The sequence below is a fragment of the Aspergillus aculeatinus genome (assembly GCF_003184765.1).
Source record: "Aspergillus aculeatinus CBS 121060 unplaced genomic scaffold BO66scaffold_23, whole genome shotgun sequence".
Classification (NCBI taxonomy): Eukaryota; Fungi; Ascomycota; class Eurotiomycetes; order Eurotiales; family Aspergillaceae; genus Aspergillus; species Aspergillus aculeatinus.
Genome location: NW_020291492.1, coordinates 1 through 23,004, shown reverse-complemented (window position 1 = coordinate 23,004; position 23,004 = coordinate 1). Strand labels below are relative to the sequence as shown.

The window sequence follows — 23,004 nt, the reverse complement described above, 5'->3', positions numbered from 1 at the left end:
GGGGGGTTTCTTGGGGTAGAATATGTACAGTACCCAGTACTAGGTGAAGGTGGTTGGTTGGTTGGTTGGTTTTTTTGGCAGGTTGAGTTGGATCAGATTGGGGACTACCGGAATCTATCATGGATGGAGACTAGGTATGAAGTTCTCAGGCTCCGTACCAAAGACTAAATCCTCAGGATCGGAGTATCTTTAGGTAAAGTTGATTGGGTTCTCGGGCTAGATGGTCTACTGCATTGAGGTGCGTAACTTAGGGTCTATGCCTACGTAGTTAGGGGTTTAGTCGGAACTGTGCCGTGGGTAAGATGCCCGGTAAGTTCTGATTGCCGCTGGATTCGAGAAGTACGATTGCGCCAATGTTGCTGGCCTTGTTGCTGTGCCTTGTTGCTGATGTGTCCAAGCATCGGGAGGTCTACGCTGTACAGTACTGTACTTGGAGGTCAATTGATGACTAGGGCTCAGGGTAAGGGCATGCATCTGTCACCCACACAATGCTACATACCTCCCTCCCACATATTATGGCCAGAATTCAAGTCGCGGGGGCGCGCGCGCGCGTGAGATCGGCATGTGGCCGGGATTCGAAGTAAACACGGCTGATGAATGGCGACGGAGGATCGCGTTTGAAACCACGACACCAAAGGAGGTGGGTGGTCTTTTGGCATCGGTCGGCTGCAGAGGAGATCTGTACACATCGGAGTGAGATAACGTTACAGCCAGGGAGGCATAGCTGAGGGGGCCCTCAATTGGCTTGTCGCAGTCAGATTGATAGTCCAATCAACAAGCAAGTGTCGGCAGAACGAGGGTGGTGGTGGTCGTAAGTTGTATTATTTGGCTGGCTGTGTACGGAGTGGGGAGTTCTCCGTATTGTATGTACATTACCGTACAGACATACTTAGTAGTAGATATTGTAGACAAACACCACCACAACAATAACAACAGTCGCAATTCTAGATCTCCGGCTCCGAGAAACAAGCAAGGGACGGTGAAAAGTGAAAACTCTGCCGGTGGAGACCTGGGCGGTGGGTGGAGTGGGAAAAAACATGTTAATTTGTATTTAGCTCTGATAGTGCTCTGTGCTCTGCGAGCTGTGCCGTGTTCTTTCTTTCTTTCCAGAGAACTTCTATTTTCAGTCTGTGCTTTGATTGAATAGATGAATGCTGAATGGTTGGGAACAGTGACGGGAATTGCAGGTCACATCGATTCGCGCTTGTGATGACCCCCTCCCCTCCCCCTGGTCTGACTATCAATCAGTAGTATTCTATAGTATGTAGGCGCTAGTTGGCTGCTAGCAGCTCTCTTCCGGAGAGGAAATCACTGCTGCTGCTCGGGATAATTCTTGAATGCATTGGGACCGTTGGCGCTGCGCAAGCCGGAGTTTCCTCTCAGTGCCCGGTTACGGACTGTCTACTTAGTACGGAGACTTATATACTAGATACTTCCTGAGTCGATCAGCTCTTGTGCACCCACCGGACCCTCATCCCGCGTCCGCGTCTCCGTTGCCCGTCCAATGGGTGGAGCCAGTGCCGCGATGGCGTTTATCGCATTCTCTGAAAGCGAGTCAATGCTGGAGTTGGACCCAGCAAGCGAGACATCTCTCAAAGACAAGAGACATCTCCATCTTCCTTTATCGCTTGTACCGGGACCTCTCCGATAGACGCCACCACGTAACCATGATCACATCTGGGCTTTGACCTGCTTTTGGACCCCGAGCGCCATGTGCAACCAGACACCCAAGAGAAAAAGGGCTGCCTATCTATCTGCCAGGGGTCGTCGGACATAACTGGCTGCGCAACTCCGATTGCGTAGCGTTCTCACTCGCCCCGGGGGGTTAAGACTCTTAGCAGCTCTGTGCTATTGGACAGGATCTGAGCCAGTCGGGATTGATATTAAGATAGTCACTAAGCCATGGCTCAAATCATGGTGGGGCAGAAGGGAAGAAGTACTGTAAGTTACTCTTCTTGGTAGTGTAGTGCACTGTGACCTGCGATTTTGCAACCCTCGTTTGCGGTCCAGCCTGCATGGAAGGGGGGGGGGAAGCGCCCTTAGCCCTATCACATTCGCGCCTCGACCAGGCCTGTCAGAAAGCGAGATTCTGAGTCTGGAGTACGCGGAGTACTTTGCACAGTACAACACAGGATACTGTTTGCAGTTTCCAATCGCCCCGGTCTCAACTCAGATACCTTTTCCATCCGAACTTCACACCTGTTTATTTGCTTCTTTTTTCTTCTCGAAAAAGAAAAAGCAGGAAAATCAGGGATCTGCCCGGCCGGAGAATTAATTGTGAAAGGAGGGTCCTTTTTTTTTAGACTCCCGCGCTCAACTGTGCAAATTGCGGTCTGTCCAACCGTATGGGTGGTTGCTGCCCAGCTGCTGGGCGGCAGCGGTAACGCCCATCCACCATAACCAAAAGAAACACCCAAGTTGCCCAACATTTTAACTCAACTACACTACACCACTAGTGCTCGTGGCCACAACAGGAGATATCCATGCCATTTGGTTCCACCGGGCTGGAAATGCCTGCCTACCTGGAGTTATGTATCCATGGTTTGTCGACCGGTTGACGGGCTCATCCGCACCCGCTGTCCATGGAACCAAACCAACCCAAACGATAAGACGCTCTACAGGATCTTACAGCAGTAGTGGCTTCGGACTATCTCTATTAACAGCAATCGACTAATCGATCCCACGTACTTTCGATCCTTTGCAATTTTTCGTCAATCTATTGATGTGACACCAAGTTATAAGACTTGGTGGTTGCGCGACAGCGTCATCTTCGCCACAGCCTGCCTGCAGTTGAATATAGAAGCCTTGGGGCTGATGCTGAGAAGAGATGGCTGACTATTATTATCAACGCTTAACTTACTCGACGATTATGACTGAGCCACCCGTGGCAATGTGATCTCTCCATGACTCATTGACTCATTGGCATACCGGACTACTGAATGAAGGACTATCGACTGGATCGGCTCGCCAGCTCCATCGCGTTGCCTGCAGGCTCCAACGGTAGGGTAATGTACGTACATCGGATGCCATGCGGGAAATCCCCAGCCATGTTGGACGAGGCGTCCAGCCAATGACGCAGAGCGTGACTCTTATCTACAAGGTGATGAGGGTTCGAACATCTCACTGTTCGCCATGTACGGCCATGTTGACGCGAATGAGTGGAGGGGCGGATTCTGCTCTGCTCTGTTGCGGCAACAAACATCTTGTTCTTCCTTCGTCTTGTTTCAGCAACGTCAATCAGGATGGGAGGGGAGAGGGGATGCCCAACAGGGGATTGATCGTATGTCTACCTAGTAGCAAGTAAGTTAATAGAGGGATTGTTCAGATGACTCTGTCCCACGGGAGCCCTGTCGCCATGATGAGTAAGAGTCAGCGAGTGGCAGGCATGGAGAGTGACCGCAGTGCACAATGTGGGCGGCAATTCTGCGCATTTCATTCATTCAATTTCATGTAATCATCCATTCCCCCCTCCTTGGAAGTGTATATAAGGGAGCAGTACTCTCCACCTGATCACCTTGGTGGGATTCTGGAAAAGAGGGTGTAGTGGGTGATGACTCTGGAAATGAGCTGGAAGGTGATCAGCTTCTTCTTCTCATAGCAACAGCAGCAGCAGCAGCAGCAAATTCTAAAACCCAGTGCAGCATCACTCTGGTTTCAGTTTGGTGTTTCTTCCTCCCCTCCCATTCCGTTCCATTTCCTCCCTTTCTCTCCCTCCCTCCCTCCCTCTTGGGAGTGGGAGTTTGTTGGGCCTGAAACGCGCCCAAGGCACCCATCCCTCCCTCCATCATCACCACCACCACCACATAAGATACGGTATTGTAAAGCCGAGAACGAAACGGGAACGAACGCGAGAGGTCACTTTTTGCTGCCTCCACCCCCAAAGCGAGACTAAGACACAAGAGACTAGTGGCTCCGCCGCAGAAAATTACCACTGGTGCAGCCCCCACTCGCAAGTCCACCAAGTCCACCCTTGCAATTCTGTCCCGTGGTTACAAAACCGGTTGTCTCCTCCACTCCCTCTGGACTCCCCCCCTTGAAATCATTTATCCATCCATCTACCATTCATACACCCTGTTCGGGTTCAACCTCTACAACAACAACAACAACAACAATAATCTGGGTTAGATGAACGAAGTCTAAGCGATTCAAGCGAGTCTCAACCGCTGCCTGCGCTTGTTCGCCACTATTGTCGCGGACTCCGATAGAGTCTTCTAGGGACCACAGGTTGCTTCTCTGCATAGCCGCCTTCAACGACTTCGCCCATTCAGCGTTCGATAGAGCGAACGACGTTCAAATGCACTCTCGGCACATACAGCTCTATCCCTCCTCTCCCTCAGAAACCGCACCACGGTGACGGTTCTCTCCCATCAATCTTCCGATTTCGTTGTCCCCTGCTTCGGCGTCGATCGGCTTGTTGCTACGATATCCTGTATAATACATCTGGGTTGTGCTGTTTCTGTTCTTGCCTTTAATATCTCGCGATCGGGAGGTTATCCCCTACGTTCGAAAAGTTCTCTCGTCCACGACCTGTTTTTGATTGCCAGCGTGATTCGAATTCCTATGCACGTTTCTCGATAATGTATCACTACACCACTCCCCCTCCCGGGTGGTCCTACGACTATACGACCTCTCCTCCCACGTCTCCTCACTACGCCTACTACGCTTCCCCCTTCGCCAATGCTTACGGCTCGCCGCGCGGCCCTTCGAAGCGTCACAATCGCAAAGCCAGCTACGCCGGTCCCAAAGAAACCGCCGGATGGTATGCTGGGTATGGGCAAGGGTTCTACGAAGCGATGCCTGAATATGGCACGCCACCGCGCAAGCACGATCCTGTAAGTGCTTCTTTTGGTGGCTATTCTCGCCGTCGCAGCACCATGTCCGGGGCCCCAGCGGCGGGCCCTTGGGAGCATGCCGGCGCCCACCCGTCGCACCCGTCGCACACCCGGCCCATCTTTGTGGATGTGGTCGACGATGGATCCGACGGTGATGCGCCGCGATACGTCTTCCGCGAGGAACCCAGTCCTCCGCGTCGCAAACCGTCGACGTCTCACCGCAAGCCCAAGCCACCCACTGATCAATACTTCTACTATAACCAGGTGCCTGCCCAAGAAGATGCTGATGCGGCCAAGCGATCTCGGGCGCGCCGTCAATCCACTTCCACCCGCACGCCCAACAAGCCAAAGCCGTCCGCTCCCACCTCCAAGCCGGCCCCCAAAGCCACAGAAGCCGACGCTGCCCGAGCAGGGATCCCCCCGGGCTACTCGATCAAGAACTGGGACCCGACGGAGATGCCGATCATTCTTCTGGGCAGTGTCTTCGACGCGAACTCACTGGGCAAGTGGATCTACGATTGGACCGTGTTCACGCATGGGGCCTCGACGCCCATGGCGGACGTGGCGGGCGACCTGTGGCTGCTGTTGATCAAATTGGCCGGGAAGGTGAAGAGAGCCGACGAATGTCTCGACCGCATCCGGCGCCCCGAGGCGCAGGAGGTCGTGGAGGACTTCCTGCAGAGTGGGGAACGCCTGTGGGCGCGGTTCAAGAAGCTGCTCAAAACCTGTGAGCAGTTCATGTGGAAGGCGGCCAAGCGCGAAGGGGGCAAGGGCTCTGTGTCGATGGGCCGCAATGCCGGCTGTGAGTTTGTGGAGACGATCTTTGGCCGGGATCGCGAGCTGGAGAGTACGGAGAAGCTGATGAACAGCATCCGTTTGTGGAACATGCGGTTTGACGCCAACTGCGAAGAGATTCTCCGTCGCCCGTCGGCTGCCTAGGTTTCTTTCTACTGCGACTGCGACTACGACTCTCAAAAGCAGTATCTGATTTGTTTGTTTTGGTTTTTTTTTTCTGGTTTTTACACGGGAGCTTTTGACAGCACTATCCGCATTACGCAGGATTACAGGATACATATGCAGTTGTTGCCGACTTACACTGCTTGGATTTAATGGCCGGCTTGCATTTCAGCGCGTTTGGTGACTCCATCTTATTGGTGCATCTTCAGGGTGAACAGTCCCGTCTATCATTCTTACGCGAATTCTTTTTCTGGTTGCGTTCTGGAATTGCCTTTTTTGTTTTCGAAGCTTTCAAGCATGACTTCTAATTTCTGGGCTGGGGATTTGTTTTCCTTTGGCGTGCCTTGTTCAGTTTCACACGGCGTAACTGCGAACTCCGCTGCTTGTTGCTGCTGCGATACCTGTGGGCTTTTTTCTTCGTTTCGATCTGTCTTTTTGATGATACCATTCTGCGATCACTGTTTCGCCCCGGGACTGCTGGTTGAATCATTCTTTTTTTGTGGGACTGGCGGGGTTAGACACCTTAGCCTACATTTACAATCTTTCACCGTTGATAGACATATAGTACAGTATACAACTGATACAATGATTCCTTTGAAGGGTCGCAATGTGATCATAAGGATTCTAGTCTGCTTACGTAGGTCACACCAAGAAGGCTGTGGCTGCGCCCGCCGTCGTGGTGATGCTCTCGCCTTGGGTTTAGCCCAGCCCTTCAGCCCAGCCCTTCATCCCAGCACTTCAGCCCTTGCCCTCAGCCACGGGCCCTCAGCCTTAACAGGAGCCCTTTCCTGCCTACGTATACATCAACACCAATGACCCAAAGCCCCTGTCCCTCGAACCCCGCCATAAACCCAGAGAGCAAGAGCAAGCCCATATAGGATGCATACTCACAGAATGCAAAGGAATGCTCGGAAAGAGTTCCCCCCGGGCCTCATTCAAGCCTGCAGAATTCCTCTCTCGTGCATGGCATGCATGCATGCACGCATGGCCGGCGCCCCCCCCCCTCCTCCGCGCCCTCGTGTGGCGAAGTTGACCATGTGGGAATGGAAATGATTACAGTGGCTGTACCTACCACCTCCCACCCACCTACTTGTACTTGTACTTGTACTTGTACTTATCCTGCTCTGCAAGACAAGACATGCACTTCTCACGTACTGCAATATAGTACAGTACATAGTGGATGGTGGGCGGTAGGCGGTAGGCGGTTGGCGAGGTCATACTGTTTCCAGGGTATGTGCGTAGACATACTAGTAGTACTGCACTGTGCTGTACTCGTACGAGAATGGGTGGGAATGTATGATCTCGGAGAATGTGAGTCCACGTGACGGACGGGAATGCTGGGTGTGTGCGTGTTATGCATGCACGGTTATTGTCTGGTATGTACATACTGAGATTTTTATGTTTGTAGATTGAGGGAAGGCGGGTTGGCTCTTTTGTTTGGGTCTGGATGACGTTGATTCTTATGCTTGCTGGGTACTGGATTCTGGGTTGGGTGTGGTGGTGGTGATGATGTAGGGTGGTTATTTTGGGGTCTTTGTTGGATTGTTGTACATTAACTTACTGTCTGTACTTGGGTAGTGTTTGATCTCTGATGGGGTTGAGTGTGAGGAGTTGAGTGGGATTGGGGTTGTGGTTGTGCTATTGTCTTTTCTATTGTCTTCCTAGAAGCTACATGCGTAGTGCAGTGCAGTGCAGTGGTGGAGGTGGTGGAGGAGGGGATGAGGGGTTTGATCTGTTGGAGGTGGGGAAGGGTTAGGGTCATCGGGACTTCAAAGTTCAATGCGTGGGTGCAATTTAAGTGGGGACCGACGGTACCCGCTAGTATTGGTGGAGGGAAACCTACTTACTTAGCTGGTGGAGAGTGAAACTGGAAGCCAGTGCCGCATCCAGCCAGTTACCCCATCTACTAGGTATTCGCCTTCCAGGCTCGCGGCCAGAGCCGGATGCAGCTGAGGTTGGGGACTGGTACCCGTGACCCTCTTGTGGTGGTTGGCTGGGATGGGTTCTCTGGGTGGACTTCGGTTTAGTGGTGTTGGTGGCTGAGGGGGTGTGGTGGGCGTAGATTTTGTATGTGTGTTGAGGTTTGGTTGTGGTGTTTCTATTTCGCTGTTGTTGTCCTGGTTGTTGGTGAGGGGTGAGGGGTGAGTGGTGAGTGGTGACCAGGAAGCTGAAAGAAAGGGGGGTCTGGGGGTTCTCCCCCAGATCGTCACATTATAACTTGGACTCGGGGATAGGGTTACTGGGGAGTTGAAAGAAAGGGGGGTCTGGGGGGTCTCCCCCAGATTGTTATATAATAACTTGGCCTTGGGGTTGAGGATACTGAGAAGTTGAAAGAAAGGGGGGTCTGGGGGTTCTCCCCCAGATCGTCATATTATAACTAGATGAAATAGTGAGGTAGCATGATTAAAGCGTGGGGAAGCTGTTGTGTGGTGCGGGGGGTTCAAGTTAGGGTACTTACTCTAAAGGAGGTTGCATGTATAGAGTGATGAGTACTATAGGGCCGGTGCTGTACGTGGGGATACGGGTGGACATGTGTAGATAGGATAATGTATAGCTTCATATTGTGGCCCGTTTAAGTAATTGCATTCTTGAGAGGTTCTTGGACGAATTGGTAGGTAGGTAGTATAGTCTGCCACCAGCAACTCAAGTCTACAGTACACTTTGACTCAATCAACACACATAATCAACCAAGTAGGAATTCTATCAATGTACTGTATTCACATCTATATCTCAAAACCACAACATTACTCAATCCGCCAGCTACCCCCTCCCCCCCCTTGACCTCACTCAACCCTTCGTCTCCCCCTTCCAGACCAACCACCCCAACCCAATCACCAACTTCACCCCGGCCGCCATCCACAGCGCCGACTCCATCCCGCCCGAGGTCTTACTCAACCACCCGCCCGCAATCGCCCCGATCAACAGGAACACGACCCCGCCGATCCGGCGGTTGCGCTTCACGTTCCCGTTGGGCACCTGCAGCAGCTTGGGGTCGGAGGCCACGTCGAAGTAGACGCTGGTCAGCACGACCGTCGGGATCTCGTTGTAGCCCAGGGCGCGCGACGAGGTGATCGACCCCGCGGACTGGAACGCCAGCAGCGCGATGGGGATCAGCTCCAGGAACAGCCGGCCGCCGGTCAGCTTGCTGTCCGTCGAGGTGTGCGGGATCAGATCGGCCTCGATGATGGCCACGGCGATGATGATCAGGATCGTCTGCGCCAGGAAGGAGAGCACCAGAGTGCCCCGCGCGCGGTTGCCGCTGCGTCGCGTCAGGTTGGCGAAGACCAGCGCCCCGATGAAGAACCACCCGATGCTCATGAGGGATTTCAGCCAGCCCCACGGTTTGTTGGCGGGTTGGTTGGAGGCGCCTAGGCCGAGGAAGATGGTGTTTCCTGGGCAATGGATTGGTGTTAGTTAGGGTGAGGGGATAGTAGGGGGAGAGGGGGAGGAGGGAAGGGGGAAGATAAGGTGAGCAGGTAAGAGGGAGGATGGCGTACCCGTTTGCATGGCTAAGAAACACGACCACGCATTATATGCACTACTGTCGCAGAGCCCCGTGGTGAAGCACAGCAGTAAACAGATGAGGTCGGTGTGCTTCGGGTCGACATTCTGGTTCCAGCGCTGGGAGAAGGTGAGCTTCTTCATCTGGGGTTCCGGGTCGGAGGCTTCGAGGTCGCTCCCCTCGGGGGTAGACGAGACTGGGGGCTTCTCCGCCATGAGTGGGATTTGGGGTAGTAGTTTCTGACTTGATACCACCAACTGATATGGACAGAGAGGAAGAGTCGGGAAATTGGGCCTGCACAACGCCGGCGCCGGGCCTGGGGTAGTCACAGTATTTATCGACGGCGGCGCCGACAACCGGCCTCGGAAGAAAATGTTCAGAGCAAAGTCCGGAGCTGACAGGTAGCCTGGGCGAGAAAGAGTGAAAAAAACATGAACAGTGATGAAGATCGTCTCTCGGCGCACGATGACTAGTTACATCTTGGCCAAACGATAAGACCCGCGGATTGGTCTCTTCCCTGCCTCTTCTCACCAAATGGCAACCCCAAGACTCACCGGGGCGGATTGTCCAGATTGCGCCATTGCCATTAGTCCACTACTGCAGAGTGCAGACTCGTTTAGTCTGTTTCTCTTGGCGCTGCATTGATGTTTTCGTGAGTCAAACAACGGGTGGATGGGGATGGGAAGAGTGGGAAGAGCAGAGGCGAAGGATGAGCACTGAGAATCCCGCCAGTTGCTCATTCGATCCACCCGGTCGGATAGGGCTGAATTGAAGTGGAGGATGCAGTCCATGTACAGTCCTGTACTGTACAGGCCTGTACTGCACTGTCCGAATGATTGTATGGTATGTAAGCTGGCTGACTGTGAGAAGTGCCATCCACAACTTCAAGGTTTGCAATACATTCCTACCACATCGCACAGAACTTTCCACTCCATCAACATGAGGCAGCCCACCTGGTGAAAGAGAGCGTGGCAATCGGGGCAGTCTGGTCTACCGACAGCGATAGTCCCTTCTAGTCTCCCTCCCTCGTGCATCAGCATCCGATCACCAATTATCCATTATTGCTTCTGCACGGCTCGGCGTTTTCTTCACCCCTCTGCAGCCTGCAACCGATAGCCCTATCTCCTGTCTGCCTTCCTCTTCTCCTATCCTACCCTCCGAACCCCAAGCCCTCCGGCGGATTCCGCATTCTTGGCTGCTTATCGTGAATATGCTGGTGACATCCGTTGGTCCGTCCCGACCCCGTCTGTTATCCTCCACACAATGAAATCCGTCAGCCATATGGCATCGGCTCAACCATGGAACTCGCGTTGGATAAAAAGGAGGGAGTTATCCGTGGAACCTGACGTGAACTGACAGCCGAACCAGAGGGATGTCGTGGCCAGCCCGAGGCTGCAACCAATACCTCTCATCGCCAACTCCCGTCATGACCTCACCAATTTGCGGGGAAGCAATCAGCTTCGCAACCACTTCATGAGCCACTCCCTCAAGTCCCAGCGTCATTGTCGCATCATCTGTGCCACCGTGGGCCATATAATCCCCTCGATTCCCACCGTGACCGGCTCTCGGACATACCCAGAATTAGTGCAATCAGTCTTGGAACCAATATCGAATAACTGTATCATCACTGGTACGCTGGCTGTCCATCCTGTCTCAGGAGTGCTGCTGTCGACTGCATTGTGGGTATACGGTTTACGATATTTGCGACTAATTGAGAACAGAACGATTCTCTACCATGCAGTCCTCAAAAGCTAAAACCACCTCGCGCATGTCGCAAATCGCCCAGAATCAGGCCGGCGGTTCGAAGAAAGACGATCCCACTGCCAATTGGAGTCCGGAAGAAATGTTCGAGACCACCATGGACCGCGACGGCAACCCTGTGCCTGATCCCATCTCCTACGTTGACGGTGACAAGATGGGCAAGGCGTCTAAAGGCGGCCGCAGTCAAGGCCAGGACGAAGGAGACATGTTTGCTGCGGCCAACGATGACTTCGACTAAACTCCCAGATTTGAATCAGGACTGTCTTAAGGACGGTCAGTGAGAGGCACAGTCGACTAGCGACTGCGTCTATCGGCGTCAGCCTTATGCTATGCGATTGAGACATGTGTAAATGAGATGAAATGACATGAATTGAATTGAATTGGTTTGGAATTATGTTAGTAACCACTTGTGCTAGTTGTGATTGAAACATCGGAATGTCGAAGATTCCAAACATCCGGGGTTCCTCTTCTGACCCACTGTAGCACAATGGACTTGCCTTGACTAGATCCACTTCTAAGTTGTCTCATCTCTCAGCACTTGGAAATGGGCCAGAGACTTGGTCTCGGGATAAATTGCTATGGCAACCGCAGCCGGGGAGATGGCCTTACCGCGGCCTAAGGCTGTAGTCTAGTCCCCATCGGGACATCCCCAAACGAGTCCGGTCCCTCTCCATATCGCGACCTCCTCATTCATTGCTACTAAGTCCATACTGTCTGTTACTGTCTCTCTTTCGCCTTCTTGCGCCTCACTCTCCAGAGAGGGTGTGTCTTGTCTTCGACCTCCTTGCGTTCTTTGCTGCATGTTTCTCTCTTTGACTTTCCATCGCAGAAGCCCCCAATTCGATCCCGAACTGTTGACAATCTACTCCGTTTCATAGTAGCTACCCATGCCACCGGCCGATCATTGTTGTTTAGAACCAAAGTGCGATTGATTGACCAACCTCGAACCCGAAAGTCCCCCGGAGCATTGCGCCTGCTACTAAATCATTGGATCTCCCTGCCCACGGGAAAGGACAACTTATCCGGTGCACGGGGGGCCCCCCAACGAACCAAGCAGTGACGACCTGACCGCAGTTGTCTTTCTTGTTTGGCCCTGCCCGTATGTATCACTGCCTGTTGCAACGCCAGCGCGAGCACCTCACTCAGCTTTTGCAGTTTCTACTCGATCACGGCTCCGACATGGCCTTGGATCCCCGGGTTTACCGCCATCTCGGCTACGGCAACGGGCTCAGCTCCCCGGCTTCGGTCACGTCATCTGCGATGTCCGCTATCACCGGCATCACTAGCCCATCCTCCCACGCGATGACCGCTTCTGCGGCCATGCTACGGTCAACCGCCTCGAGCCCTTCGCTGCGTGCTCGCGAAAGCGTTCCCGTCGCGGCGCGTCGAGTCGATGGTCTCTCCAGCCCCTCACCCGGGGGGAACGTCCGCGTTGTTGTCCGAGTGCGGACCTTTCTGCCTAGAGGTATGTCTCTGTCCACGGATGGAAGCAGGATGTGAGGAAGCTGATCGCGGGCTGGTACTGCCCAATGAACTCCAGAAATCGAGCGAAGAGCCCAATGTCTGATCTCCATGGACCCGCACACCCAGACAACCAAGCTACGGGCACCTCGATCCAATCCCGATGACGAAGGGAAACCCAAGTCGCAGGCGCGCGGAAAGGTCCAGGAGGATAAGTCGTTTGTGTTCGACAACTCGTTCTGGTCGCACAACACCAAAGATAAACATTACGCGACGCAGGAGGATGTGTACAACTGTCTGGGAGAGGAGTTTCTGGACCACAACTTTGAGGGGTACCATACCTGCATCTTCGCGTACGGGCAAACGGGCTCCGGGAAGAGCTATACCATGATGGGGACGTCAGAGCAGCCGGGCTTGATCCCACGGACCTGCGAGGACCTGTTCCAACGGATTGAAACCGCCGAAGCTCCGGATATCAGCTACAACGTCCGCGTCTCGTACTTTGAGGTCTACAACGAGCATGTGCGTGACTTGCTGGTGCCGCGCACGGAGCCCCCACACTACCTCCGCATCCGCGAATCCCCGACGGAGGGACCGTATGTCAAGGATTTGACCGAGGTGACGGTGAAGGACTACGGGGAGATTATGCGGTACATGCGGAAAGGCGATATGTCCCGGACAGTGGCCAGCACCAAGATGAACGATACCTCCTCGCGGTCGCATGCGGTCTTCACGATCACGCTGAAGCAGATCCACCATGACTTGTCGACTGACGAGACTACCGAGCGGACGGCGCGGATCCGTCTGGTCGATCTGGCGGGTTCGGAGCGAGCCAAGTCCACCGAGGCGACCGGCCAGCGTCTCCGGGAGGGATCCAATATCAACAAATCGCTGACGACGCTGGGACGGGTGATTGCGGCCCTAGCTGACCCGCAGCAGGGCCGTCCAGCGAAGCGTAAGGGCAAGGACATCGTCCCCTATCGAGATTCGATCCTCACCTGGCTGTTGAAAGACAGTCTCGGCGGCAACTCCAAGACCGCCATGATTGCGTGCATCTCACCCTCCGACTACGAAGAAACGCTGTCAACGCTGCGGTATGCCGACCAGGCCAAGCGGATTCGCACGCGTGCCCGAGTCAACCAGGACCACCTGTCTGCTGCGGAGCGCGACAAGCAGATTGCTGAGATGGCCGAAACCATCCGCACGTTGCAGCTGAGTGTTAGCCAAGCGACCGCCAACCGGCGGGAGAGCGAGATTCAGAACGAGCGGCTCGAGGAATACCAGCAAAAGGTGGAGAAAATGCAACGGTTGATGGAGGAAACCAAGATGGTCAGCGAGTGCAAGATCCGCCAGCTGCAGACGGAGAACGAGGCCCTTCGCAACCATCTCAAATTGGCGTTGGATAGTATCCGGAACCCCATCCCCCCGGTGATTGTGCCGGAGCGGCGGAGCAGCCTGTACAGTGTGAATCAAAACGATGGCTCCCCGTCCGCGCGAAAGCGCTACAGTCGGGCTCTGTCTCCAGCCCCTACATCCGGGGACGAGTCGGAGCCGAATTCGATACGGAAAGAAGAAAGCACCCCTGGGAGTGACGAGAACTCGACTCATCTGGAAGCGCACCAGATGCAGGCACACATGGAAGACCTGTTGGAGGACCTGAGTGTGTTCAAACGCAAGTTGGCGACGGACCATGAACGATTCCAACCCCTTCAACCGGCGAAAAAGGATCGAAAGAGCCGACGAGCCTTAGGCGCCATCTGGGGCAACAATCGATAGTCGGAGATGTTTGACTGCAGCGTGGGGTGGCTTTCTGGGATTCGACGGCGTTATGCGGATTGGTGTTGGACTAAATGGTGTGATTCCGAAGACCTCCGGTTCTTATAATAGCTGGACTGAGATGGTTATCTTTGCTATTGGCGTGCTGTGATTCGTTTGCTGTTTGAACTCATGTACTGATGCCACGATGGAACGATTTGTATGTATGGTAGGATCTTCGAGGAGATGCCCGCCAGACCGCGCCACGATGAAATGTTTTGATGCCCGAATGAGTTGAATGGAATGACGGCATATAAGAGCCGAGTGTTACTCTGACGAAGGAAGAAGGACCTCTTACGGAGGACAGTAAGAAATAATGTGAAGTCAGTCTGTCCTACTTGGAGTAACGAATAATCCGTCCAGATGGAGGGTTTCTTTATCCGACGCGGAAACCAAACTCGTGACTCAAGCCCTTTTCTGATTCCCCACATTCCGTTTCCCAATCCGCTCCGAAAAAGTCGCCCGCAACAACTGGAACCTGATTCTCAATCTCTCTGGTCTCACCTCAATGCTTGTCGCGCCGGCCGTCATCCTTTCTGGAAATCTCTCCTGTTGATGACCACCCCGATCCTGTCAGCGCACACCAACAACAGTTCCTCGCAATCCCCTGTCTCCGCGACCGCGACCGCGACGACCACGCCCACGACCGGCGAAATGACGAGCTCAACTCCGACCGCGCCCTCCCCCTCACCTGCAGCAGCAGCAGCTGCTACTCCCACCACGTCCACCACGTCCACCCCCTCCACCGCATCCACCTCCTCGAAACCCACGAAGCAGCAACCGTCCTCCCAATCACAAAAGCCCTCCAAGTCGGCCACCAAATCCAAAGATGCCGCCACCGCTGCCACCAGCGCTCCCGCTGCCCCCGCCGACAGCGCAACCGCCCAACTGACCCCCGCCGAACTGAAAAAGCGAGCCAAGGCCGAAAAGGCCGCGCGCCGGGCCCGCGAACGCGCCGAACGCGAGTCCTCCGGCCCCGCCGGGGGAGCTCCGTCTGGTGGTGCCGCCACGCCCGGTAAGAAGGATGGCAGCGGCGGCGGCGGATCGGCTGCTGGTGCTTCTGGATCGAAACAGGTGCCTCGTCGGGGATCCGCGCAGAATGCCTCGCAGAATGGTGGGGGAGGTAGTGTCTCTGGTGCGGTGCCGGCTGGGGGGTTGGAGAAGAGTGCTGGCGGTGGTGGTGGTGGGGAGAGTAAGGGTGGTAAGAAGGCTGATGATAAGAATGTGGCGGTGTTTGGACATCTTTATGGGCAGCAGAGACGGACGACGGTCGCCGGGGCGGGCAAGGAGGTGCATCCGGCTGTGTTGGCGTTGGGGTTGCAGATGAGGGATTATGTGGTTTGTGGGAGTAGTGCGCGGTGTGTGGCTACTTTGTTGGCTTTCAAGAGGGTGAGTTTTATTCTCTTTTTAGACTTGGCTGTGGCAGGACCGGGGTTATAGTCTGGGATAGGGAGTTGGGCGAGGCTTATTTGCTGGGACTAATGCTCTGGAGTTGATTCTGTTTTTGACTGCTGACGCCGACCGCTGCAGGTCATCGAAGCGTACACTACGCCCATGGGAACCTCCCTCCCTCGTCACTTGACGACCTACCTCTCCCACCAGATCACCTACCTGTCGACCTGTCGGCCCCTGTCGATCAGCCAGGGTAATGCGATCCGCGCCCTCAAGCTGGCCATCTCGTCCATCGACCCCTCGACGCCCGAGGCGGAGGCCAAGGCGTTCCTGGGCGAGTTCATCGACAGCTTCATCCGCGAGAAGATCACCGTGGCGGACCAGGTCATCGCCAGCAGCGCGGCGCAGAAGATCCAGGACGGGGACGTGATCGTGACGTTCGCGGGCAGCTCGATCGTCAAGCAGACGCTGCTGCTGGCGCACAAGCAGGGCAAGAAGTTCCGGGTCTCGATCATCGACTCGCGGCCGCTGTTCGAGGGCAAGAGCCTGGCGCGCACGCTGGCCAACGCCGGGCTGGACGTGCAGTACTCGCTCGTGCACGGCATCAGCCACGCCATCAAGGCGGCCAGCAAGGTCTTCCTGGGCGCGCACGCCATGACCAGCAACGGCCGGCTGTACTCGCGCGTCGGCACCGCGCTGGTCGCCATGAGCGCCAAGGAGCGCGCCGGCGGCGTCGAGGTGCCCGTCATCGTCTGCTGCGAGACGGTCAAGTTCACCGACCGCGTCGCGCTCGACAGTATCGTCGTCAACGAGATCGCCGACGCGGACGAGCTGATCACCGCCGAGCCCATGCAGCAGCTGACCGGCCTGCCGGATCCGGCGGCGGTGACGGTCTCCGCGGCGGACGCGAAGAAGGGCGGCGGCGGTGGTGGGAAGTCGGCGGCGGCAGCGGCAGCGGCGGCAGCCAATGCGGCGGCGGAGTCGAACACGCTGGCGCAGAATGTCTCGTCGCCGTTGACGGGGTGGAAGGAGTCGGCCAACCTGCAGCTGCTCAACATCATGTACGATGTCACGCCAGCCGAGTATGTGGATATGGTGGTCACCGAGATGGGCAGCTTGCCTCCGAGTGCGGTACCGATTGTGCATCGCATGAGCACGAATTTGTGATGGGGGGCGTGGGATGCTAGTATGTATTATGATTAGAAAATTGATTAGATTGTTTGGTAGGGGCTTGTGGTCGTAGAGAGTAGTAGTAGAGTTGCTCTAGTGTAGTCCCGTTGCTGTTGCTGTTGCTGTTGCTGTTGCTGTTGCTGTTGCTGTTGCTGTTGCTGTTGCTGTTGCTGTTGCTGTACACTGTCTCCGTACTGTAGTTCGTTCCCATCTCTTGTCTCCGATAACCTTTCTTATCTCCGCCAACTCCAACTCCAACACCACCACCACCACCATCGCATCCCATTCTTCAAACAAATCACCACAAACCACATCATACCTTCCCTCTCTCACCTTCTCACCTTCTCGGCGATCAATCACTATCATATCAACCTCACCAACCTCACCAATCTCAACGAACCTCACATCCCATCCCCAAACCCAAAACCCACCACCACACAAAGCTACACCCGAAGAACCAAACCAAAATGGTACCTCCCTCCCCTGTCCTCCCATCCCCCTCATACAAACACCAATACTAACCCCCCCCCCGCCTAAAAGAGCAAAGACTCCACCCCGCACCAAATCCACATGCACCACCCCCGCCTGGCCGACTACTTCGAAGACTTCGCGCGCCCACACACGCACACCGCAGCTGCCGCCTCCTCCGCCTCCTCCTCCCTGCTCCTCGCCGCCTCCTCCTCCTCGACCAACCTCGCCTCCAACAGCTACTCCATCGCCGCGGCCGCAGCCGCAGCCGCAGCCGCAGCCGCCAACGCCAACACGAACGTGCCTCCCGGCGCGAACCCGTCCTACCTCCCGATCGAGGAGATCTACGTCGCGCCGCAGTTCCAGCCGCCGAATCCGGAGGACGAGGACGATGTGGTGCCCGACCAGCATGCTGCGTTTGGGATTAGTCGGGTTTTTTTTTTCCGGCGTGTGGCTTAAGTACGGCTGAGCGGACGGGAAGCCCTGTTTTCCACACCCTGTGGTCGTATGTATTTATCTTATCTGGGTAAGAGAACTACAACTTGCGCACCGTATATTTGAATGTCAGATCAATGTGTATTCGATAGAATCCGGGCCCCAACTAGTTAAAACGAGGACCAACCAAGAATACTGTAGAAGCCCGTGGGCGCATCAAACAAAATCCCCTCCATACTATTCTCGAGCGTGTGAAACACACCCCAAACCACCAAAACATCACATGAACACTTAACCAGCCAGCAGCAGCGACACTACCGCCGACAGCGCGCCGACCACAACCACCCCACATTCGAATTCGTACACGTACTCGAGGACGCCATGTAGCTGCCCTGGCAATTGGCCGCATTGTAGAAGGTGCAGGCGGATCCCGCATCGATCCAGGCGGCCGACATGCCGGTGTAGAAGTTGAAACAGGCGCCGTCGCTCCATTCCCACGCATACAGCCAGGACACGGTGTTGCAGTTATCGCCGCAGTAGCAGGTGCGGCCGTACACTTGCGGTTGCAGCACGCGGGCCTCGAGGTGATTCTCTTCGGTCTCGGTCGGCAGGGCTAAGGCTGCGGTTGCGAGCAGCGCGAAAACGCTGGCGAGGGAGGTGGGCTTCATTTTTGGGGGGGGCGGGTTTCGATCTTTCGTCTAGTTAGTTTCTGTGTATATAATGAGAGTTCTGAGGTGCATCGGGGTATGGATACCGGTGTGGCTGCCGTATGGAGTACCGAAATGTGTGGAGTGTAATATATATTCTGTTTGTGGGGGCATGGTCGTTTTTATAAGAGGATTTGATCGATTTTCAATAGACCCTTAGGGCCCAGCGGGATTCCTTGGCGCCTGCGCGGAGAAGTCCGCCGCTAGTCCGCTAGTCCGCTAGTCCGCTCACGCACGAGTTTCTGACCACCCGTGACAGCTCAGCGCTAGATAGCATTGTTCAGGTTTCAGTTCCTGCATCCAGCCGTGCGGGTCGTCAATCTATTGTCAGCCTCTTTTCTTCAGCAGCCTTATCAATCCCCCTGCACGTTCCCCCATACTGCCTGATAAGGTTTCGTATTTTAGTATCAAGGGTCTTGGTGTCTTCCCTGGCCCACAATTCCTTCGTGTGCATTCTTCTCCCTCTGCAGCTAATCTGCTGGTGTGCACCGAGACCTTTCAGTCGCGCCACCAGGCGGGGTCTGTCCCTGAGAAACCTTAATTATATCTACAAGCCAAGCCCTGCTCAATCATCTCATCGTCAATTGTAATCCAAACATAGATCCACCTCCAGAATCTTCACCCAAGAAATAGATAGCGGCCCCTCCAAAACATTGCTCGCCCGATCCGACCCAGTCCCCATTCTCATCTTTCACTTCCCCTTGTCCAAGCGCGAGTAATAAGCAAACGTGTCCACCGTCCGCGTGGTGTTCCCCGCCACCCAGGTCACATTGCTCATGTAGATGACCACCTCACAGTCCTCATCGGTCAGCAGACACCCATTCTCCCCGAAGTTCACGTTGATGGTGCCTCCGGCCGCGAAGGTCACGTTCTCCAGCCACAGCACGACCAGCCGGTTCGCGCTCGCGTCGTCCAGGTTGATGTTGATATTGTTGCCCGCCGTCACCGTCGAGCCCGCCATATGCAGGATGGCCCCACCGCCCGTGGCGCCGTTGCTCACGTTGATGCAGGCGTTTCGGCCGGCGCGGAGGTTGCTGTTGGTGATTTCGCAGACGGTGGTGCAGTTGAAGGGGTTGGACAGGTCTTGGGTATCGCGGGGGGCGAGGGCGTGCGCGACAGCATCGTACTTGCGTTGGAGGTTGGGGAAGAGTAGGTCACGGGCATCTTCAAGGGAGGGAAGCGCGAGGATGGGGGCTGTGAGCAGGAGCAGAATGGGCAGGAGGTGGGATTTTTGTGGCAGGAGCATCTTGGTTGGTGTGTTCTCTTGGGTAACAGGAATTGGGATGGCTTTTTCTTCAATTTGCAAGCGAGTCTTCTGCGCCTGGATGATTTGACATTAAGTATCTTTTTTTCCGGTTGCGTTTGTAGGCTATCGCTGATGTTGATGTCAGCAAGGCCGCAGCCCTGAGTTCGGGATGAGATTGAAAGCGCGCACTAGTCCGCCAGTACGCGCAGGAACACGAGGAGCCCTTCCTGGAAGTGAGACATAAATGCGGGGATTTTTTGGAATGGGAAGCTATGCTTTTCAGAGATTGGTCATGATTGTAATACTATGTTGCTTTCCGATTCAGAGAACAATGCAGTGTATATAAGCCCACTCATCTTCTCCTAGTTGAGTTTCAAGCCATCATCAAACCTCTCGATTCACCACCTTGCTTGGGCAACACACCATGGCAGCACGACTTAGGGCTTGGGTCTTGCTTGCCATAGCTACCGCTATCTCTGGCACCATCGCAGACCAAATTCCGACTCAAACTGCGACAGTCGTGGTTACTACGATCCCAGTCATCCTGCCCTCAGCCACGGGTAGCCACCTCTCCATCCGTGACTCGGTTTCGTCGGATCCCTCCTGTCCGGATGGCTGGCTGTGTGATCCCACCTCCTGTTCCATGAACTGTGCGGCAGGGACTGAGTGCCAGAGTTTTGAGGGGGTACAATTCTGCACGACGACCAACTGGAGGTACTGCGCTGTTAAAAGCCTGGGCAACGATTCGTGGGCACTGTATGGGGTGAACTCCGTGACTTCGATTTGCTGGTATGTAGAACCCTCAGAGTTCCGCCACGTCTTTGTGAATCATATTGCTGACAAAACCCTCTTCTAGCCATGGTAATGCCTATCCTGCTGGGACACAATGCTGTAGCTGGCCGGGTGTTGAATGTGTGTTCGAAGTGGATCTGTGCAATGCGTGTCCCGTGGGAGATAGCTGTGGGACCGATAGCTGTATCTCGCCGACAACCAGTGCTGTAACTAGTGCAGCTTCTGCTACCTCTGCTGTTACCTCTGCTGTTACTTCTGCTGCTCCCTCAATTTCCTCTTCCTCTTCCTCCTCCTCCTCCTCCTCCTCCTCCTCATCCACCTCTTCACCAGCTACCTCATCCGACCCCCCCACCCCCACCCTCACCCCCCAACTCGACACCTTCACATTCAACGGCTGCTATGCTGACTCCGCCGACGCCCGCCTCCTCGTCGCCGACTCCAGCGAAGACGGCAGCGCCGACGGCATGACCGTTGAAAAATGCATAGCCCTCGCCCAAGCCAGCTACTGGCGCTACGCCGGTGTCGAATTCGGGAGGTGAGTCCCACGCCCCCTACTAACCAAGCCACCCATATCCCTTCTCCCCTCAGAAACCCCTCCAAGCTAACCACAAATCGAACTCGAAAGCCAATGCTTCGTCGGAAACACCCTCCACGGCCCGGACCAATACGCCACGGGCGACTGCAACACCCCGTGTGCGGGCAACCCCACGGAGCTCTGCGGCGACGGCGGCCGCATCCAGGTCTACGAGGATGCGTCCTGGAGCAGTCCCACCCTCGCCGAGCTGGCGGACGCGGTGCAGCAATATAATGCTACTGTTGCAGATGCACGCCAGGTCATTGCGGACTATAAGGCTCACATGGATGAGCTCGCGGCGTATCTTTCGTCGACATCGACGACGAGAAAGCGAGATGCAGCGACGCTGAATGAGTTTGAGATGACATTGATGGGGGATCAGAGGAAGATCGAGGAGGCGCAGGCTAATACCGGTATGTTGTGTTCTCTTCCCTTGCGATCTCGATCTTGGTTAATGAAGGGCTAATTATGTGGTGTGGTGTGTGTGTAGCGAGGACTCAAGCGCTGGGGGATCGGAGGCTCACGATTGGGAGACAGCGGGATGCGTTTGGGACGGAGACGGTGAGCTTTTTGATTCCCCGGTTGATTTGGCATTGCGTACTGAGTGTTGGGGATTGCAGGTCCCCGAAACGGTCTTCGAGGAGTGGGGTATCACCGCGTCCAACATGGCCCGGCTGCTGGGGAACGTGTGGACCACTGTCAAAGGGGCCGTGGCCAAACTCCAGGATGCTGCCGCGAATAATGCACAACCCGAGGTTGATGCTGTGGCTGCTGCGGCCGAAGCCGAGACGGCGGTATGACAGCCCTGATCCCCAGTATATCTCTTTTTTTTTTTTTTTTCTTTTTCCATATTGGCCAAATGCTGACTGACCCATGTATATAGCTCGACCTCATCGGTGTCGGCGCGACTCTCACTGTCGCTAGTGGATTCTGTACTTGTCTCCCTCTGTGTTCTCCCCTCCTCGCATGCCATGTGTCTCTAACATAATCCCCCAGTCCTAGCCCTGGCGACCATCTGGGAATTTTTCCACGGCTCCGGAAGCAGCGGCGGCGGCACAGGCCCCGACACCGGCGCCTCGACCACCCTCGCGCCCACCACCCTCGCCACCGCAACCACCACCCCCTCCGCAACCAGCACGACCTCCTGCACCGCGACAGCGACGTCGACGCCTATCGGCCTGCTCGCCAAACCGGGCGTCAGCGCGGGTGATTTCAGCGCATTGGTGGCCCGTCTCCCCGTGGACCCGGATAGTATCCTGCTGACGGACGCCTGGCAACCGAATGTGAGTATCAGCTACCCCTGGTGTCATGACTGCACGGCAGAGACCCGCTAACACGTACTTTACGCGCAACACAGTTTCTGTACGTGGGCGCAGTGGATGAATGTACGATCGAGACGCTGAACAGCAATGAGCTGGTGGAGAGCTGGACGGTGGCGTCAGGCTCGCAGCCGCTGTTTGCGTTTCATTCCGGGGCGATTCCGGCTTGTGAGGTTTAGGGTTTGTTCGGGAGATAGGTATAGACCCAGTTGCTCGCCACCTAGTGTTTTGATCAGTGATGAGCCGGTGGGGTGAGAGCTGGACTTCAAGCAGAAAGGTATACATGTATAACCCCGACACCGGCTTCGATGCCGGTATCTTGAATACATTGATCGTTCCAATGTGAGCGCTAAAGGCAGATCGTTGATGGGTTTTGTGACTGTGTGTATATTATGGTTAAGGAGGCGTTCCCTGGGTCTTCCTTCCCTTGGGATTCTCGATCATAGGTACCCTCCGATTGACTACAGTTGTAATGCAGACAAAAATGCTAAGCAAAAACATACAACAGAAGGGATTCGCTGGTGGTCACCCACCCAACTACTAACCTCCCGGCGTGTGGCTTAAGTACGGCTG

The 23,004-nt window shown here is 55.1% G+C and overlaps 10 protein-coding genes across 10 annotated transcripts; 6 read left to right on the top strand and 4 right to left on the bottom strand.

Annotated features, from left to right (window-relative positions):
• Positions 1-4,408: 4,408 nt before the first annotated feature.
• Positions 4,409-5,929, top strand: BO66DRAFT_84668 (uncharacterized protein). The gene is made up of 2 exons (XM_025653647.1): positions 4,409-4,832; positions 5,097-5,929. The coding sequence occupies exons 1-2, from the start codon at positions 4,578-4,580 to the stop codon at positions 5,769-5,771; spliced, it is 930 nt and encodes a 309-aa protein (XP_025504074.1). The 5' UTR covers positions 4,409-4,577; the 3' UTR covers positions 5,772-5,929.
• Positions 5,930-6,875: 946 nt separating this feature from the next.
• Positions 6,876-8,321, bottom strand: BO66DRAFT_451079 (uncharacterized protein; the record flags this gene model as incomplete). Its single annotated transcript, XM_025651850.1, has 5 exons — positions 6,876-7,008; positions 7,038-7,126; positions 7,351-7,607; positions 7,637-7,956; positions 8,248-8,321. The coding sequence occupies 5 exons, from the start codon at positions 8,319-8,321 to the stop codon at positions 6,876-6,878; spliced, it is 873 nt and encodes a 290-aa protein (XP_025504073.1).
• A 255-nt stretch (positions 8,322-8,576) lies between these two features.
• Positions 8,577-9,960, bottom strand: BO66DRAFT_373835 (YoaK family protein; the record flags this gene model as incomplete). Its single annotated transcript, XM_025645566.1, has 2 exons — positions 9,287-9,960; positions 8,577-9,181 (listed from the first exon to the last, which is right to left on the bottom strand). Exons 1-2 carry the CDS (start codon positions 9,504-9,506, stop codon positions 8,577-8,579), a joined length of 825 nt encoding a protein of 274 aa, XP_025504072.1. The 5' UTR covers positions 9,507-9,960.
• Positions 9,961-11,059: 1,099 nt separating this feature from the next.
• Positions 11,060-11,290, top strand: BO66DRAFT_322378 (uncharacterized protein; the record flags this gene model as incomplete). Its single annotated transcript, XM_025643754.1, has 1 exon — positions 11,060-11,290. The coding sequence occupies one exon, from the start codon at positions 11,060-11,062 to the stop codon at positions 11,288-11,290; it is 231 nt and encodes a 76-aa protein (XP_025504071.1).
• A 926-nt stretch (positions 11,291-12,216) lies between these two features.
• On the top strand, positions 12,217-14,591 carry BO66DRAFT_391758 (kinesin-3 family protein uncB). Its single transcript, XM_025647333.1, has 2 exons — positions 12,217-12,517; positions 12,593-14,591. Exons 1-2 carry the CDS (start codon positions 12,232-12,234, stop codon positions 14,287-14,289), a joined length of 1,983 nt encoding a protein of 660 aa, XP_025504070.1. The 5' UTR covers positions 12,217-12,231; the 3' UTR covers positions 14,290-14,591.
• Positions 14,592-14,982: 391 nt separating this feature from the next.
• BO66DRAFT_411267 (translation initiation factor eIF2B subunit delta) lies at positions 14,983-16,887 on the top strand (the record flags this gene model as incomplete). Its single annotated transcript, XM_025649280.1, has 2 exons — positions 14,983-15,717; positions 15,859-16,887. The coding sequence occupies 2 exons, from the start codon at positions 14,983-14,985 to the stop codon at positions 16,885-16,887; spliced, it is 1,764 nt and encodes a 587-aa protein (XP_025504069.1).
• Positions 16,888-17,138: 251 nt separating this feature from the next.
• On the top strand, positions 17,139-17,817 carry BO66DRAFT_451069 (Apc13 domain protein; the record flags this gene model as incomplete). Its single annotated transcript, XM_025651849.1, has 2 exons — positions 17,139-17,360; positions 17,431-17,817. Coding segments are annotated over 2 exons (609 nt in total), but the record flags the coding sequence as incomplete, so codon positions are not given.
• A 290-nt stretch (positions 17,818-18,107) lies between these two features.
• Positions 18,108-18,461, bottom strand: BO66DRAFT_438249 (uncharacterized protein; the record flags this gene model as incomplete). The annotated part of the gene is made up of 1 exon (XM_025651046.1): positions 18,108-18,461. One exon carries the CDS (start codon positions 18,459-18,461, stop codon positions 18,108-18,110), a length of 354 nt encoding a protein of 117 aa, XP_025504067.1.
• A 730-nt stretch (positions 18,462-19,191) lies between these two features.
• Positions 19,192-19,746, bottom strand: BO66DRAFT_401301 (uncharacterized protein; the record flags this gene model as incomplete). Its single annotated transcript, XM_025648757.1, has 1 exon — positions 19,192-19,746. The coding sequence occupies one exon, from the start codon at positions 19,744-19,746 to the stop codon at positions 19,192-19,194; it is 555 nt and encodes a 184-aa protein (XP_025504066.1).
• Positions 19,747-20,170: 424 nt separating this feature from the next.
• BO66DRAFT_451064 (WSC domain-containing protein) lies at positions 20,171-22,610 on the top strand (the record flags this gene model as incomplete). The annotated part of the gene is made up of 9 exons (XM_025651848.1): positions 20,171-20,535; positions 20,603-20,658; positions 20,758-21,073; positions 21,164-21,525; positions 21,603-21,673; positions 21,733-21,906; positions 21,996-22,044; positions 22,109-22,395; positions 22,470-22,610. 9 exons carry the CDS (start codon positions 20,171-20,173, stop codon positions 22,608-22,610), a joined length of 1,821 nt encoding a protein of 606 aa, XP_025504065.1.
• Between the last annotated feature and the right edge of the window lie 394 nt (positions 22,611-23,004).